The 19,716-nt window shown below is 33.1% G+C and overlaps 1 protein-coding gene across 1 annotated transcript in view; it reads right to left on the bottom strand.

Moving 5' to 3' along the window:
• Positions 1-19,716, bottom strand: part of LOC133184115 (nuclear pore complex protein Nup153-like) — a 43,275-nt gene that overhangs the window by 15,778 nt on the left and 7,781 nt on the right. Inside the window, exons 6-15 of the mRNA XM_061318973.1 lie at positions 19,542-19,658; positions 18,345-18,458; positions 18,059-18,112; positions 16,194-16,289; positions 16,009-16,058; positions 15,044-15,140; positions 11,494-11,688; positions 11,038-11,170; positions 3,022-3,171; positions 765-1,907 (exon numbers count right to left, since the gene is read on the bottom strand). Coding sequence (XP_061174957.1) covers positions 765-1,907; positions 3,022-3,171; positions 11,038-11,170; positions 11,494-11,688; positions 15,044-15,140; positions 16,009-16,058; positions 16,194-16,289; positions 18,059-18,112; positions 18,345-18,458; positions 19,542-19,658 — 2,149 coding nt within the window. The remainder of the gene's footprint in view (positions 1-764; positions 1,908-3,021; positions 3,172-11,037; positions 11,171-11,493; positions 11,689-15,043; positions 15,141-16,008; positions 16,059-16,193; positions 16,290-18,058; positions 18,113-18,344; positions 18,459-19,541; positions 19,659-19,716) is intronic.

Below are 19,716 nucleotides of genomic sequence, written 5' to 3'. Positions count from 1 at the left end.
ATTTGCTGTAGATTTTGCATATTAATATAGCTTTTATGTGATATTTGATTTAACAGCATTCCTCGCTAATATGTTTTAACTAGTGTACTTATGTAAACTGCCACAGTATAAAAAAAAGGTTTGCAACTTATAAATATTTTACTTTATTTTAATCCTTAAGATATTATTCTTTAAATTTAAACAACAATTACATGTATTTAACCATGAAAACATGAAGAGAGGAGAAACCTTAAATTTTTTTCTTTGTACATGTATTCCTATGTAAAACTTTATGCTTGCATATTGATAAATTTAAAACTGTGGTCCTGCTGTGCTTGTGCTGAATTTTATATCATTTTCCCTTCATTTTCCTATGTTAAACTTTGATCCCCTATCGTAACAACTTTCCACCTCCAGGGATCATGATTTGAAGCATCCTCTAATATAAAGGAGTATTAGTTTAAGTTTCATTTTTTCTGGCTTAGTGCTTTATAGATGGGATTTTTTTTTTTTCAATTTTGCAAGCATATTTTCACTATTTCTTTATTATCTCCCCTTGAAAGAGGGTATGCCCTTTCACTGGAACAATCTGAATTCCCTTCATCCAAGGTCAAAATTGGCTCTGTGGTTTTGGAGAACAAGTTCAAATTGTGATAAAAAATTACAGACAACACATGGCAGATGGACACCAGACACTCTTTAATCAGAAGAGCTCAGGTTTTCACTCAAACATGCTAAAAAATTTAAAAACCTATCAAAATAATAAAATATGACCCACTGCTTACCTGCAGGTTTTTCTTTTTCAAGAGAAACTGATGTTCCAAATGTAGGGGCTTGACCAGCAAAACCAAAATTTGAGTTTATTGATGGTCCACCTTGACTCCCAGGTGTAGTATTATTTCCAAGACTGCCAGAATTAGCACCTGACTGTGAAAACATTGAGCTTGGGGAGCACACAGCTTTTGTGGAACTTGCAGCAACTTGCAATGGCACTGTTTTTGCTGACATGGAGGCTCCAGAAGCAGCACTTGAAGAGAATTGAAAAGGACTGGACAATGATGCTGATGAAGTAATTGATGAATCTGCACCAAACTGGAAGGTTGCATTAGACTTTGGGACTATATTATTACTTTGTCCAAACTGGAAATGGGAAGGTACCCCTGAAGAAGCTTTTGATGAATTCACACTGAATTGAAAATTTTCATTAGAATTTGGAGTTGTACTTTGTCCAAATTGAAAACTGGATGATGTCACTGATGTGGTTGTCATTGAATTTACACCAAATTGAAATGTTACAGTAGAATTTGGGGTTGTATTTTGTACAACAGAAAAACTGGGAGCTGTAGTTAAAACCTTATATTCCTGGTTCTTTTCAATTTGTTCTTTATTCATTGTTGAAACAGGTGCCCCAAAATTTGAGCTCATCTTATTGAACTGCATTGGTGCTGGAGCCACAGGATTCATGCTGTTACTGGGGAAGGGTGAAGTAAAAGTAACTACTCCCTTGTTAGATTCCCCAGATTCTTTTGTTACAGGAACATTAGATATTGATGTCAGACTTGTAGGCATGGTAAAATTAACAGCTCTCTGTTCCGTTTCCTTTTTTTCTGGCAAAGTTGCATTCTTACTTGGACTTTCATTGTCTTTTAAAATCCCAGAATTTTTCAAAAATGAATCTTCACTTGTTTTTTCCATGTTAGATCCATTGCTTTCCTCTACACTAGATTTAGTTTTTCTATCTAAGTTCCAGTTTTGTTCAAATGAAGATGTATCTTTTTCATAATTTCCTGCTGTTTTTTCTACAGGGACAGGTTTGTTGATACCTTCACCATTCAAACTGAATTCTTTTACTACTGGCTTTGTGGGCCCATCAGACTCAACCACAAATCCTGTTTGTGAAGAAAATGCTTTTGGTTTCACCATAAAACCTGTAAAAAGAGATACTGTATAAGTAGAAATTTTAACAAGGATTTAATTTTGGCATTATTAGCGAAGGTGCTGAGATCACTAAAATTGACTATCACTAAAAATTGATCGTGTTTTATTTGTAATAGCTTCTAAAGTTAGCATTTTAAATTAGTTCTTGCTAAAAACAAATATCAATTTTTTAAGGATAAATCGCTAAATTTTTGTCTCGCTAAAAATTTCCACTTATACGGTATAAATGAATAGCTCCTGAATTAAAAAATGAGAGAACTAAATGCTTTGCTCAGTAAGACAAAAGCTGTTGTATTGGTGTATTTAGTTGCATAACTGTAATATTCAATCAACAAGATATTTTTTATTGATTATTTGTCAGTTATGTACATTCTACATGTAAAGAGATGTTAATAAAATAAGAAAATACCATTTTAATATTTGTTGAAAATATTGCAATACATATTGCAATACAGTTTAAAATATCGCAATATGAAATCTTTAGCCAATACTCAGCCCTAAAAACAATATTGTATACTTATGTCACTCTGTAAGAGCATTAACCCAAGCTAAAAATTCATTGCCAGGAGAGGAAATTCCTCTCCAAATTTATTGTCATTCATGATAGCTGAGTTGGTATAGCGCTCACACCATTGTTGGAAGGCCAAGTTGATAAAATTAGGTAGCAACTGTTCCTTCTCTTAGCATCTGGCACTTTGAAGTGAAAGTTGCAGGTCTTTTTAAATGAGACCTTAAAAACTGAGGTCCTTTGTCACCGTTGGTGTTGGCACCCCAAAAACTGAACCCTCATTGCTTGATAAGTGCTGAGTAAAGGTCTTTTTTTTTTAACATTGAAAAGGGTAAAAAGTAAAGTCTTAATTTGAAGCCCTTCACCAGCATCTAGTGACATCTCTCCCATGAGTAAACTCGTCTTGCAAGGGATATAAAACTACAACAATTTTTCAACCAATCCCCCCAAATTTAACAGCAGAGGCATTCAAATTGGCACTTAGGTGATATTGATGTTTCAGTGATTGCAGATACATGCTGCAGCTTCTGAGAGCTGGCCATATTTCTTACAATTATAAAACCTTATGTACAGCCATATCTTATTGTTTTATTTACCTGATGTTGATGGTTGGGATCCTGATCTAGGAGATTCACACGCCAAACACTTGGCATTTACCATTTTATTTGGAACCAAGCAAACATCACAATCCCATGTTTTTACGGGAAATTTACTCTTTCCTTCCCCGTCATTGATTTCTGTCTTACCTGTAACACAATAATGTTTTAACTTAAAAATTCACAAAATTTCACAAATGAGACCAAAAAGATTTAAAGCAAAACTGCTTAAATGACAAAGGCAAAATATCTTTAAACAAGAGGTCCACATAATGTACCACATCACTAGAGCTAAACCTGAAATAATAACTTATTGGTTATAAATTGAGTTAATAATACCAAAACAAGAGGCCTATAGGCCACAACACTCACTTGAGTAACTTTGGCCCTGCTGTTCTTCACCAGATTTTCCCCCTTGTAATACGTATTGTGGCCCTGCTCTACCCCTGGGAGTCATGATTTGAACAATTTAGAATCTACACTACCCAAGAATGCTTTGTCGTAAGTTTCATCTTTTCTGGTCAAGTGGTTCTTGAGAAGAAGATTTTTAAAGATTTTTCCTATATATTTCAATATTTTGATTCCCCATTGTGGCCCCACCCTACCCCTGGGGGTCATGATTTGAACAATTTAGAATCTACACTACCCAAGAATGCTTCCTTGTAAGTTTCAGCTTTTCTGGCCCAGTGGTACTGAGAAGACGATTTTAAAAGATTTTTCCTATATATTTCAATGTAAAACTTTGATTCCCCATTGTGGCCCCACTCTATCTCTGGAGGTCATGATTTGAACAATTTAGAATCTACACTACACCAGGATGCTTCCATACAGTTACAGCTTTTCTGGCCCAGTGGTTCTTGAGAAGAAGATTTTTTAATGACCCCACCCTATTTTTGTCTTTTCTTGATTATCTCCCCTTGTAAAGGGGCTTGGCCCTTCCTTTTAAAAAATTTAAACTCCCCTTCAGCCAAGGATGCTTTGTACCAACTTTGGTCAAAATTGGTCCAATGGTTCTTGAGAAGTTGAAAATGTGAAAAATTTACAGACGGACGGATGGACGGAAGACGGACAACACACAGGTGAGCTAAAAAGTGTACATTTTATGAACTATAAAGTCCTAGAGATACATAAAGATGTACATGTATTACTATTACAAATGTTACAAACGTCTAGTATGACCTTAATGAGAATATGACATATATATTTCCAAATATGAAATCTTTATCTCATTTAATTGACAAGTTATGATAAAATGAAATATGCTGAAAGACCTCTTTACACTTCTGGCTTATTAAGGGGGATCTTAAACACTCACTCCTAAGGAAAGTTGACAGACAACAAACAGGCAGGAATATGTATCTCTACCCTCACTGTAACAAATGTTACAGTTAGATTTTTTTTCTTTTGTTCGTGAAAATATTCTGTGTATACTTATTTGTCAGCCTGAAGACATCAATAGTTATTTCTAATTATCATCAAAATAAAATTATTAAGTGTATCAAAATACTGATGGTGACTTAAACCAATTCATGAATGTATTATGTATGAATTCATAGATTTGCAACTGTATTGCATATCTGATTGGGAAAAAATGGTAATGCTAAAAAGGATGCAAGTAAAGGTATATCTTCACCAAAGACCCCAACCCCCAACCCCACTCTTTTATCAAAACTAGTTATATCAACAGCAAATACAGTTGTCAAAAGGTGGAAAATTTAACTACTCTTCTGAATTTCCTTCTTCATGTAACTAATAAATTTTTATATTAAGGTCAAGATCTAGTAAATGAAAGGTGCCTACACATTTTTCAAATTTGAGGGGCGAGTTCTTTTAATGATCCTTTGCAAATATAGCTTAATTGGTAAAATAAGGTGTATCGGGACATAATTATTAGGTAAACTTAACAAAAAAACATGTTTTAAACTGTCATTTTCAATGAAAAATGAAGAAAGTCAGGTATAAATTTCGGAGTTTTTTCCATCTCAGAAAGAGGAAATGTATCAATATTGCCCACAGTCTCTCAGAAAAAAGGTTTTTCGTATCTTCTTGACCTCTACTTTTAAATGATATTTAATTGAATATAGGTATCGGGGATACCTTTGACATGATATCAAATTGAATTCCATGAGAATGTTTCATTTTTTACATAATTCTATTACAACCATGAAGTACGGGAAAAATTCATTTGAAATTAATTATGACGTCATAATGAATCTAGCTTCAAAAAGACAGTCTAAACTCATTTACTAGATCTTGACCTTAAATTCATAAACTTTCACAATTTTGATTTGAAAAACATAGCAAGTTTATTTATCAAAGATTTCCATACCAATTAATTGCCAGACAGGCAAGACTGTGCACCCATGTTTTCTGCAGAAAAATAATGCTTATAAATGATCTAAAAACTTTATGAAACTTTAACTATGTATGGATCAATGTTTGAGTACCTCTCCATTCTTAAAAAGTACTGCAGCTTTTGAGACTTTGAAAGAGCAGAGGCCATTGCTTTTAAGGAATGGAGAGAATTGAGGATATTGGCCCTCCCATTTTAAATGCTGGTAATTATTGTTTTATTGTCTATATTATCATAAAGACATGATTTGTGTTATGTATACAATTAAATAATCTGTAAGATTATATAGGTTCTAGCACTACAAGATAGTGTTGAGATTTTTTTTTTTTAAATACCGTGTATGCCATCAGCTCAGTAGCTCAATGTGGAAAGCACCAGATGTTAAGGGTACCAGGTTCAGAGTACCACAGTTTTCTTATTAAAATATAACAAACTTAATAACTATTTGCCAAGTTCTAACAAGCTTAACATCAACAGAAGTAGAGAAAACTTCTACTTGAAATAAAAAGTGTGTTCTCCATGTGAATTTTTTCAAGTCTCCATTCCCAAAAAATAATTCAGCACTCAAAAAAGTGACATCACAAGTGAATTTTAAAACAGTTGCAAGATTATGAACTAAGTTATGATGTATTAACAGTCACCCCAGAATGAGGCCAAACTATGGCTTGTCAAACCCCATTCTTTGATGACAGGATCATGTCTTTCCAGGGGACAAGAATTTTGCAATATTGGTAAAATGATCAATGTTCATTAACCCTCTTCCCCGCAGTCACGCATTTTAACGCATGTACAATTTCCTATTTCTAACGCAAAATCACGCATATACCGTTTCCCCGCAATCACGCATTTTTCACGCACTTTCAAAAGTAAATTTAATTTTCAATTTAATGCCAATTCCCTTCTAATTTATACTTGCTAAAATCTCATAAAATAAGAAAAGTTATAATCTTATTAAAATATTACGTCATAATTATTTATGATAAACTTTAGAGAAACTTGTACCTCGCTATATTTAGTGCTCGTGGGGAAAAGGTAACATCATATTTCTATGATATGAACATTAAGTGCATGTTGCATGACAGTTCAGTAAGTTGTAAAGAGTTAATCCATGACAAATTGCCCATGTGTAAAAAATGTTATAAAAATATGCTGTACTTTCAATACTCAGTCATAAACTTACACACTCTCATGCAGAATTGCATATTTTTGAAATAGAAGACATAATCAGCATTATTACTTGTACGTTGTCAGCATTGTTACTTGTGTGTTAGTGGGTCGATATTGTAGAATTATGGTCTGATATCTAGAAGTGTTGCCTGATCCTAGAGGCTGAGGCTTAAATAGTTTTATTCCTCATCTCAAAAAATGCTTAACATCAGAATTGGTTAATTTAGCAGACTTAGGAAAAGTTAAAATTGTTCAAAACTTTAACAATCATTCACAATTATCAGCAAATGACAAATACATATAGCAAGAAGTAACAAATAAAAACTGTTAATCTCTTTATTTGATAAAACTTCAGATTGTAACCCATTATATAATAGATTGATCAGATATATAGATAAAATGCTTCTTCACTTCCTCTACTTTTAAATAGGCAATGATTTTCACTTTGGCAAACAAATGACAGGTGTGTTGATTAAATTGTACAACTAAATCAATATAAATGAATTCAATTTTGGCCTTTATTATTAATCAATGAAACATTTGAAATGACTCCACAAATAATGTAGACTCAAAGCATGATTCATGTCAAAAATATCTGAAAGCAAAATTCAAAATCTGCATTTTTTAGAGTACTGTCAAAAAAATTTCAACAAATATTTTCATTGTATGCTTTTGTAAAAAAAAAAAAAAAAAAGAAAAAAAACTGACAGAGGTAATTAACTTCTTAATGTGAACTTGAGTTCTTCTGATTCAAATTTCATTGATTCACTATTTTGTAAAAAAAATTAAGTTTTTGTCAGTTCTAAAATTCCATAGTAGAGATTGACACTGAGACCTTAAGGACCCTCTCTACACTTTAAGAAAATGTTTTTTGGACATTGATAAAATTATATTGTATAAAGGTGTAAATATTGAGCTTACTTATATCATTTTCAACATAGAGTACCTGGGCTCTTACCCCCAGGAAAAATGTTTAAAGTCAACAAAGTTTTGATGAACAGAAATCACTGTTGTTTACCTAAGTGAGAAAAAAGCATGCAGATGAGTAGTTCATTTATTTTATCTTGGCCTATCAAAATGTAAAGAATGCTTGAATTGATTAGAAATTGATTGATAAACTGTAGATTTTAATTTATTTTATTTTAGATCTAAGGGCAGATTACTCTAACTACATAAAAATACCACAAAATCAGAACTCTTTAGTGTACAATGTTAGAGGGTTCTTAACTCTCAGTTTCATGTATAGAACTTTTTTGAATATAAGTTTTGCTATTAAATCTCAGAATTGCAAGTTTTTGTAAACTGACGGATTAGATTAGATCCTAAAGTCCCGTTACCAGTTTCTTACTACGACTTTATTCTTAAAATCTTGAATAGAAAGCTTGCAGTCTCATAAACGTACATGTATTGGAATATTGAATACAAATCTTGCAGTCTCTTAATGGTATTGGAACCCTTGTTCTCATAATGTAGAATACAAAGCTTGCAGTCTCAAAAAGGTATTTGAACCCTTTTCTTGAACTGCTGTGATTGAGAAATAATTTTTTTTAGCTTTATAGACTTGCAAATTGGATGTGTTACGTTTTTCACATAATTAAATAGAAATAAGTAGTATCTATGCCCATTCAAAGTACAGAATGTTCACTTAACATTTCACAAGAGGAAATATTATAGCAAGCAATAAAAAATAATTGACACATGGCACAATAAAGAACAATTGACACACAACAGCATCTCTCCAGGTATACTCCAGTCAACTCATCTCAAGATTTTATGTCCTTATCCTCCTTTCAATATCTGCATGAATAAGACAAGCCAGAATGCCTAAATTTTAAATAATATCATTTCAACACTTGGAAAATAATTAAGTCTGAGATAAATAGCACACAGAACATTGTGACAGCATATCCAGTTTTCTCCTTGTCCATTTTCCAGAACCATCCAACTTCAACGCAAACTTTCTCAAATCAGAAAAAACAGATTCTCATAAACACCCTTGAAATACATGTAGTATACAGTCAGGTCTTCATATCTCAAAGTCGATGGGGCCACAGAAAAAAACTTCAAGATATCTGAGGATTCAAGACATTGAGATCAAATGCTTTAAAAAGTGGTTGGGGCTTCCAAATCATCCACATATCTATACTCAAGTTATTGATGTTCGAGACACCAAAGTTTGACTGTATTTTTGTGGTACTGTCTATCAAAAATGACACCAGTTTAAAACACTGCTGACCTCAGGGCCTGTCCCAACATGTTTTGGTACACAGAGTTGATCCTTTTGAAATTGGGATTTCTCTATGAATCATAAAAGCTGGCACTTTCTGTATCTTTGTGGTATATCTCCACAAGTCAGTGTTTTTTATACTTTTAACATTTCATATCTCATCAACAAGGAAGAGACTGAGTTTCCTGCAGGGTTTGGTTTTCAGAAAAGACTGTGATCAAGAAGACTGAAAGTCCTGAGCCCAGCTCAAATTCAAACCTGAAATAAAAAGACACAATTCAAGCTTCTGTGTCATAAAATTTCATCAACTAAAAGAAAACACTCCTTATTTTTTTTAAGCCATAAGGATTTGGCTATTTCCAAACTCCACTACAGAAAAAATTTGCTCATAACTATCATAAGACTAAGTGAAGGCTCTTTGTTTTATTATGAATTTCAAATGGTGGGTAACTTATGACAAATACTCATAAGCAATGATCAGTTGTCAACTTCATCAACATGATTGGATATGACTCCTGTAATCTTGAAACATGTCATCACCATGTGGTCCTCATTACATTATGATTACCACCATGTTCATGTAGTTATCATTACACTACTCCAAAGTTCATGTAGTTATCATTACACTACCACCATGTTCATGAAGTTATCATTACACTACCACCATGTTCATGTTCATGTAATTATATTACATTATCACCAGGTTCACATTGTTATCATTACACTACCACCATGTTCATGTACCTATCATTACATTACCACAAGGTTCATGTTGTTATCATTACACTACCACCAGGTTCATGTTGTTATCATTACACTACCACCAGGCTCATGTTGTTATCATTACAAGCAGGTTCATGTAGTTATCATTACATATAACCATCAGGTTCTGTTGTTATCAATATATTTCCACCATGCCATGTAGTTATCAATATATCCCTACCAGGTCATGTAGTTTATATCATTACATTACCACCAAGTTCATGTCTTTATCATGACATTATCATCAGGTTCATGTAGCAATCAATACATTACACCATGTTCTTGTCATTGTGAAATTATAATCACCAGGTTCATGTAATTATCATAACATTACCACTGGCTGTTATTACATGTCATCAGTTGGTTATCAATACATTACCACTAAATGGTTCTCATAACATTATCAGGTGGTTGTCATTAAAGAAGTTGGTTAAATTCACAGTGTATCATTGCCCTGCACTGTATCATAGTTCAGCACTTTACAGCTATTTTAAAAGTCATAAGGATGTTGAAAAAGAAGGTAGCATGAAGAGTTTCTGAGCACCTTGGAAATCCAGAGATAAGCTGTATTTGATATTCATAGTCATGGCTCATGGATGAGTTCAATGCATGCTTCAGGTTTATCATGTTATTAACATTTCAATGATGTTTATCAAGTAATTTATGTTGTAATCACTCAGGCAGATGCTGCAAGGTTTGAAGTTCTCCATTTTCATATCAAGAGGCTTCTCAGAAATTTCTGGGGAAATCTGTCAGGATCTGAGTAACTCCTGCCAAATTCCACACAACTTCGGAAACATTTTAAGTTCTAGAAAATCAGTTGTCAAATGTTTTCTTACCACTGGACTGAAAACCAAATAAATATTGGTGGAAGTTGTAGAGGGAAAGAATATTATTAAGATGGGTTTATCCTGAAGTAGCTCCATTTCACGATGAATATGTTAATTTTCAATGTCTTTCGAAACATAGTGGTTGATAAAGAGATGTATCATGCCTCAACTTCAACCCAACAACATGTGTACTTAAGGCTGCAACTATGTCTGAGATGATTTGTTTTAGTTTTCTTTTCAAACAGAAATAGTTGCATATTTTGACCCTCTTTCTTAATTTCAAAAGAGGGTCATAAACAACTTTTTCACTTCCAGAGGTTGGCAACTATTACGATCTTTGTCATTATCTACATTTAATGCATTACAATATAGTTATATAAAATAAAATGGACAAAAAAAGGAGCACTCAACAAATTGAGCCTCACACTAATTGAATAGAACCAAAACTGTAAGAGAGGTAGGAATATTTGATAGACTTTTCATCATGTTTGATGTTTTTAGTAGTACACTGTATCTACATCTTTTAAAGTCAGCTGTGATAACCCATTTTTTACAATTGAAAAAAAGAAAAAAGAAAACTATGGATACTTTTATATATGTACTGCAATTTTCTAATCACCCTAAGCTTGGTGAACGTACATGTAATACAGGTCCTATAGATAAACATGCAACTCTACCTGGATGTGGTTTCAGAGTTGAAGGTTGAAATATATGGTCTGCAGTAGACTTCCCTTCCCCCACATTAACAGACGTCGGACTGACTGATGTCTGAGGACTGTGGACTTTGATGGGAGAACTGAATGTGAAATTCTACAAAAAGAAAATTCACAATACTAAACCAGGAAGTAAAATTGTAATTAAAGAGATATACATGTATGTGGATTTTCTAAAAAAAAAAAAAAAAAAAAAAAATCCTACTTCTTCTGTATTGTGAACTGATCCATTCACAGATCTTCCTTGTTATACAATGGATGTACAAAACCTGATTATAACCTGAATATATATATATATATATATATATATATATATATATATATATATATATATATATATATATATATGTTGATTATTTGTACACCTCTTCCTTGTTAAGCTTTTTAATGTACATGTATTTTACTGCTGCTATCTATTACCATTTTTGGCACTGGTGAAGTTGTATTCAATATCTGTCCCTTTTGAACAGGTGAAGAAAATGTGAAGACACCATCCATGGCATTTCTTTGACCTTTATCCTTATTCCCATTTTCCTTCTCCAAAATGCCAAATTTCATTCCCGTAATATTTTCAATTGGAAGAGTGAACTCTGTCCTCAAATTTGGTAACTCAACCTATAATGATGATAAATCAGAAAAAGATTGACATCACTTAAAACAAATGTGCAAAAATACAGTTTTCAAGACTAGTCTGTAGTGATACAGTTTTAATAAGAAATTGAAAAGACTCAGAAAGGAGGTAATATGTGACTAAATATTCCCTATGCCGAGCTGCCAAGATGTTTCAAGGATTACATCTTAAATCAAGAGTAAAAACTACACCTCACTAATTTTTCACATAGAAATGTTGAATAATGTTTTTAAAAAAGGTTATTTGCACACTAGCACTTTAAAGATGAATTTAAGAGATCACAAAGTGTTTAAGAAGGAACTGTAATTTTTTTTCATTTTAAACAATAAAAAAAAATTGAAAACATGACAAAAAAGCTGCCATGTAAGCAAGCACTGAAACTTAAAATAACAAAACTTAAAGTATCAAATACACAGGAATATACATCAAGATGAATTGACATTTTTGGAAGGGAATAAGATACTACATTTACATTTGCAAATGTTTTCCCTTTTATGTAAAACTATTAGAGCAATGCACATCTATCACTGTATGGATACAGATTTGTCACATGGCCATGAATTCATTGTTAAATTGGTTGATTTAATTTCACAGTGACATCACAAGTGGCTGACATGTTCAAATCATTCAGTTTATACTGTTAAAATTTGAAAAAATATAAAGCATTTCATGGGTTTTAAACTATCAACATAAGTATTTGTTGGAAATTGGTCACAAATTAACTAGAGGTACTTTGAGCTCACAAAATAATACCCTACGCTGCAATTTTTTTTAAGTACCCATTCGCAACTTTGTAAGTACCTTGAAGTTGCCAAAATGACCATCATTAATAAAAAGGTACGTCCTCTGGTCATAAGTCATCTTTGAGTAAAATATGGACATATAATGTTTCTCCATTAGAAAATAATGGCTCCGACATGAATTTTACACTATTTCTGCCAGAGACTTTGAACTTGCCACAATGACCTTGGGTCCAGATTACAACATACTTTTAGCTCACAAATAATCTTTGTTTGAAATTTCAACTTCCATAAAAAATCTTATACCTTTTCTGCCAGTGACCTTGAATTTGCTTGAATAACCTTGGGTCATGGTCATTACATACCCTAAGATCACATGCAATATTTGTGATAAGTATGAGCCTCAAATGTTTTCCAATACAAAATATGGTCAGGACAGGAATTAAACATTTTTGTATAACTGACCTTGAACTTGATTAAATGACCTAAGGTCAAAATCATGACATACCTTCAGGTCATAAGCAATCTTTGTATGAAGTATGAATTTCAAATATTTCTCAATAAAAAAGTTGTAGACCAGACAAGAATTTTATACTTTTACTGCCAGTGACCTTGAACTTGCTAGCATAACCTTTGATCAAGGTCAAGAGAGCCCCTCAGGTCAGAAACAATCTATGTACCAAGTATGAGCTTCAAAGGGTTCTCCACTAAAAAGTTACAGTCTAGACAAGATTGCCTGGACAGAGGGACAAGGTGCTTCATAGATATCCCCCAAAACTTTGCAGGGAATATAAACATGAAAAATATAAGTAATAAGGTATCATACATCTGTTGGGATATATACCGTATTTGGCCGAATATAATACGCATTGGTGTAAAATACGCACCCCCCTTTTTGAGCCTGAAACTGGGGGAAAAAACGCAGTTCGGTTGTATTATATGCAGCAGAAAATTTTACCAAGCGGTGTTCTGAACTTTTGAAAATCGCGGTAATTTGTTATGAAAATCGACGCGGAGATAAAGTGCCGAAAATTTACAGAACACAATATTTTATTCAAATGCGTTTTTATTTCTTAATCTTGACTTTCCACATCGCGGCAATTAATCTGGAGGAAATTATTTATTTTAACAAAGCACGGGATAATGTTGCATTAAAGTATTAACAGAGTTTATTATTAATTTTTTTTTTAGCATACAGTGATATTGAAATTATACGTCGCCGTATTCTAACTATTCTTTGTGGAAATAATTTTATTTCAACAAAGCACGAGACATTGTTGCAAGTTTAACAGTTGTCATATTTATTTTTAGTTTAAGGTAATCTTGTTGAAAATTATGTAAATTTAACAGAGCAAGCGATATTGTAACATCAAAGTATTCATAGACTACGATTTTCCTCTTTTGAACTTGAAATTAATTAATTAAATAAATAGCTGATGTTATAAAAATAAAATCAAAAATTAACAAGCGTGTAAAGTGTAGTTATCAACACACCTCAAAAGCTGTGAAAAATGATGTACAATGGTGGGAAATATGCCTTCATACATCGAGGTAATCTTCGTGGATATCTTATTTTCTACAGAGCACAAGTAAATGATAACACTTAAGTTTCAACATACTTCATATTTCCTTTTTTAACTCTCAATCATTTTAACACTAGGCCGATATAAGATAAAGTAAAATTACTGTTTAATGTGTTGTAATCAGCACACGTTTATACATGCGAAAATCATAAACCAACCCCCGATTTTTAACAAAGAAAATAATCAAAGCCATTAATAAGGGCAGTAAATAATCAGTGCTCTAACTGTAAAAACAATGCTTTGGAGTCGGTAAACAACTTAATTGCCTGGAGGGGTGTTGAGGGGTAATTTTCAAGTGACAAGCGCACCTGTTCACAACATTGGCTTCCATTCATTGGGACGTGTAGAGGGGTGTTTATGTTGAAATGAATTTTCACCGAGTTATTTAAAACCTAAAATAAATTTTATTTTATTGCATTTCATTAAAAAATGACTTATTACTCTTTTGACCAAGTGTCTGACTGATTAGGTACATGTGTACTTTGATTACGGAAGCACGTGGCAAAGGAATGTGTCAACATCTATAAATAACATCGTTAATGGCGGCCTACACGGAGACGATGAACATGCAACTCAAATTAATTTTAACTTGCTTTTAAAGTTAATTTAACTATCAAAAGGTTATAAATATAACATTTTTAACAAGCCTACATTCCAACAATAACTTTCCGAAGTTTTAAATACGGCGATAAACAGCAAGAAATTGCATAAGTCTCTAGGTAATACTTTGGTATGTGCGTATGATAGCCATGTTTCACATGAAAGAAAAACCTATCAAAATCCCATTGTGGTGTAAAATACGCACCCCTTTCTCACAGAAAATTATTTTGGGAAAAAAGTGCGTATTATATTCAGCCAAATACGGTATAAGGATTGATACATGATCAAATCTACCATGAAGCTCAATGGGCTTTATGGGATTTGATCACATGACCAGCCCATAATTATATTCCAGAAGATGTTTAAAAAATGATACCTAATCTCTTAAAAAAAAATAAACATCAAGCTTCTCATACCTCCTCATCATAAAAACTTCCTCTCTTAGAAATATGCTGAGAGAATTTTTTTTCTTTCAATTTTCCACCTGCTGAATAGGTACTGTCAGATAAAAACCTGAAAAATTACAGAATTATTGAATCAGTTCACATAAGAAATAACTTATATTCATTGCTATTCCTTAATAAAAGATCAACTGATCTACACACATTCATTTTTTAAATCATCCAAAATCTGTCTAGTTAAAAGAAATTTTACTATAGCCATACATGTTAACTCTACTGCTTTAGGCGGAAGTCTACCGCTTTTTTTCTCCATCTCCCGCCTACCACTTTTATTCATAAATCTACCGCTTTTCTATAAAATCCATTTTTTGGTTCGCTTGGGTAGCCATTTTTGAAGCCACTCGTCATAAATCTCATTCAAAGCCAAAGTAATGAGCATGAAAAATATTTATATTGTCTATATAATTTATGTTAAAAGTGTCTTTGTATTCCGCATTGCAGTTGATATTTGAGTTTAATTATTGCAGTGGTCAATTTAGGCAGTATTAAATTAAAGCCCTACTGATCTTGGAAAGAAAATATATAAAAAGAATTCAAGGGGCCTTGAATAAATATAACCTACCATGTAGGAAGAAGCCTTCTTTTAAGACAAGTCAATTTTCTTGAAGAAAAGATTTTAAAATGATTTAAAATTCTAAATAATCCTGCTGTCCTCCTTTGAGAAGATCAGATTTACCAGAATGAGCTCCTGAAGGTTTGGAATTTGACGACCAGATTTACCAGAATGAGCTCCTGAAGGTTTGGAATTTGACGACCAGATTTACCAGAATGAGCTCCTGAAGGTTTGGAATTTGACCTTCTTTAATTTTGCATTCTAGAAACAGCTATGCTTATCCGAAGCCATTTTAAAATTCAGGTAGTTCTAAAATGGAAACCAGGTCTCCACAAGGTCTCTTTAAAATCTAAAGCTTTTTTCTTACTTAGATTTTGTTTCTGTTTCTGTTGGTAATTCGTCTTGGCATTTTGTTGGCTGGAAAATAAAAAAAATTAAAATGTATGTCACATGTACATGTAGCATAGACTAGGAGTTTGCAACATCTTCCTTGCTTTGGTTGTTCATATCATTTTAAATAAAATACTAATCTGGAATTAGGATACGATTTACCTGTGTTTCTTTGATTCTTATTCTCTGGCGATTTTTTGTCACTGATGCAGCCAATGGTGTAGTTAACTGTCGCCTTGGTGGCCCTCGTGGTCCAACCTAGACAGCATTAGAAGAGTTTTATTAGTAACCAGACTCTTTCTTTTTCTATGAAACACCACACAATACAGAGAAAGTAATGATAACTAAGTCACTGAAGGAAATGAACCAGAGGCCCATGGGCCACAATGCTCACCTGACTCGATATGGCTCTGCTGTACTTCATTAGCATTTAGCAGATTTTTTTTAATATATATTCCTATATCAAACTTGATCTTTATTATAACCCCAAGTGTCATGATTTTTATAGATGTACATAGCCCCATCCTACCTCTCAGGGTCATAATTTGAACAAACTTGAATCCTCAAGATACTTCTATAACAATGTGACTAAACATAGCTTTGCTGTTCTTGATTTTTTCCCATACATCCATATGTTTAACTCTGATAGTGCATTGTGGTCCAAACCTACCCCAGCGGGTTATGATTTGAACAAACTTGAATCTACACCACCTGAGGATGCTTCCATATCATTATGACTAAACATGGCTTTGCTGTTCTGGAGAAGAAGATTTTTAAAGATTTTTTCCTATATATTCCTTTGTAAAACTTTGATCCCCCATTGTGGCTCCACCCTACCCCCATGGTTCATGCCTGAAAAAAAAAAACTTGATTCTACACCACCTGAGGATGTTTTCATATTATTACGACTAATCATGACTTTGCTGTTCTCGAGAAGAAGATTTTTAAAGATATTTTCCTATATATTCCCATGTAAAACATCATTAATTGTGGCCCCACCCTATCCCTGGGGTTCATGATTTGAACAAACTTGAATCTACACTACCTGAGGATGCTTTCATATTATTATAACTAATCATGGGTTTGCTGTTCTTGAGAATTTTTTTTTTTAATTTTTCTACACTATGTAAACAAGGTTTCATATAAGTTTCAACTTTTTTTGGCCTAGTGGTTCTTGAGAAGAAGAATTTAAAAGGATACCACCAAATTTTCAATATTTCTTCATTATCTCCCCCAGTGTTTGAAACTCACTGCAAAATTAGCCAGACATGCAGGGCTGACTGCTAGAAAAAGTTGCCAGCCCTGCCAAAGATCTATTAGCCTGAGTAAATAATTGTCTATTATAAATTTGTTTTTAACGATTATGTGACTTGAACAAGGTCACCATAACTTCGAACCAGAATCTATAGACTGATGAATTCTTCCTCTTTGCTTGTTACACTTTGCTACTGATACTATTAATTGATATGAAAAATTTATCAAATATATGAATTTTTATTATTGAAAATTTGAATACATCCACCTGGGCGTCAATGCATGCAAATTTATTCACCCGCTGCAAAATTTGTGCGTCTCGGGCGGTCGGGCGCACAGTTATTTCAAACACTGATCTCCCCTTGAGAGAGGGTATGGCCCTTCATTTGAATAAATTTAAATTCCCCCCACCCAAGGATGCTTTGTAGCAAGTTTGGTTGAAATTGGCCCAGTAGTTCTGGAGAAGAAGTCGAAAATGGTAAAAGTTTACAGACGGACAACGGCTTTCAGCTCAGGTGAGCTAATAAATTAACTAGAATGGCTGCAACATTTCAGAGATCTTTTCAAGACCCTTATTTTAAATAAGCATACGTGTATATTATGACTCTGTTTATAATGTAAATTGGTAATAAGCAGAATCGAATCACACATTATCTTAGTTATTAAGCTTTTCATCTGCTTTAAGCAGCCAATAAACTTGTGAAAATGATCAAGTGGGCTTTGGACTTAGGTTAATTAAAGTTCAATGTTATTGTTAACTAAAATACACTCACCGGAGTTGGTGAATCAAAAAGCACAGAGTCTTCAAATGGAATTTTTCTGGCATCCTATACAGAAAAAAAAAGAAAAACATCTACAGAAGGAGTTTGAAAGACAGCAAAACATGATGATAATATTGAAAATTCTGATAACCATATAAAGTAATTAAAGGCTTGGTGTAGAGCATGAAGAGTGAAGCTTGGCAGAAATACATGTACAAGAAAATCTTCATAATAAAAATGTGTGGCATACATTATTCAGTGGTGTTGATATTTTTTTAAGAATTCCCTGGATACTTACATTCAGTGGTGTTGACATTTTTTGAAGAGTTGCCAAGATTCTCTTAGCAGTTGATGTAGATTCTTGATTTTTAGTCTTTGGTTGTATTTTCTGTCGGACAGGACAAGGATATTTCTGAAATAGGTAACCTAGTTGCAATGCCATAGCATAAATTAAAATGAATGAGCACAAATTTTCACCTAGATCTATTGTCTTATGTCCAAAATATTAAAGTTTGTAAGTATTCCTCAATACTGGTTAAAGGTTTCTTTTCTTGAAATTGATCAATAAAAATAGCAGGAAACCAGTTTTTGTCAAATTAAGGCCCATTTTCATTGGTATTTTGGTCAAGATGTCTTTTAGAATAGGTCTGATCTAGAGTTTGGTAATAAGGATGGTTGATTCCAAGTCTCATACTTTGAGATATGAACTGGCCATGGATTGACTATGCATTGCTATAGCATTTCACAATGAAGTTTTTTCCAAAATGCATGAACTGAAAAGATTTTACTTTGCAAATATGATCCAAACATTATTTCTACTTGCATTTTATTTTTGAGCATTGTAAAGTAAAATCATCCCAATCATTGGGAAATCAATACAATAGAAAACAAGCATTCTGAGAGTATTGCATAAGCAATACTAGTCCCCCTACCAGCAAGTGTAATCTGGTTCCCTTAAAAAATTAAAATGGTCAATGTTCAAATTGAAATGGTCGTGATTCCATCAAAAAACCAATGAAGTGGAACAAAATTCAAATTTGATCTATAACTCATCAAGGAAGACTCACATACCAAAAAGCAGCTCAATATCTGCAAGTGTTTAGGAAAAAGCTGGAAAACTAAGTGGGAAATCTGGTCCCCCTTAGAAATTAAAAAAGGCCATAATTCCGTCAAAAATCATCAAAGCAGAACAAAATGCAAATTTGATGTGTATCTCATCAAGGTACACTCACATAACAAAAATTAGCTCAATATCTGCCAGTATTTTGGGAAAAAAGTACAGAAAACTAAATTGAACAGACTGACAGACAGACAGATGGACAGATGAGGAGAAAATTTATAGTCCCCTCTGGTTTCACAAGTAGTGGACTAAAAAACAATCAGATCCCAGATGTTATCCCCAAATGAATTCCTTATTCTCATTACAACTGGTACTCACATGATTTTACCAAGACTACCACATATTGCACCTGAGTACAGCAGAGACTATACTTACCAAGTCTGGCGCAGTACGATTCATCCTTGATTTCTGGGATAAAGCTCCTCCAAAACATGTTTTTCCACTGTAAAAGGGTGACATGTGGTAGCTTTCACGTCCAGCATTACTTCTTTTCTAGTGACATAAAAAACTACAATCAAACTTCATGAAGATGCTTGCACTTTCAATTTAG

Source organism: Saccostrea echinata, unplaced genomic scaffold (assembly GCF_033153115.1).
Source record: "Saccostrea echinata isolate AGI-Se365-2 ecotype Australia unplaced genomic scaffold, CSIRO_AGI_Sech_v1 ptg000010l, whole genome shotgun sequence".
Taxonomy (NCBI): domain Eukaryota; kingdom Metazoa; phylum Mollusca; class Bivalvia; order Ostreida; family Ostreidae; genus Saccostrea; species Saccostrea echinata.
Note: the sequence above shows the minus strand (reverse complement) of the source record. Positions and strands in the feature narration are given on the sequence as shown.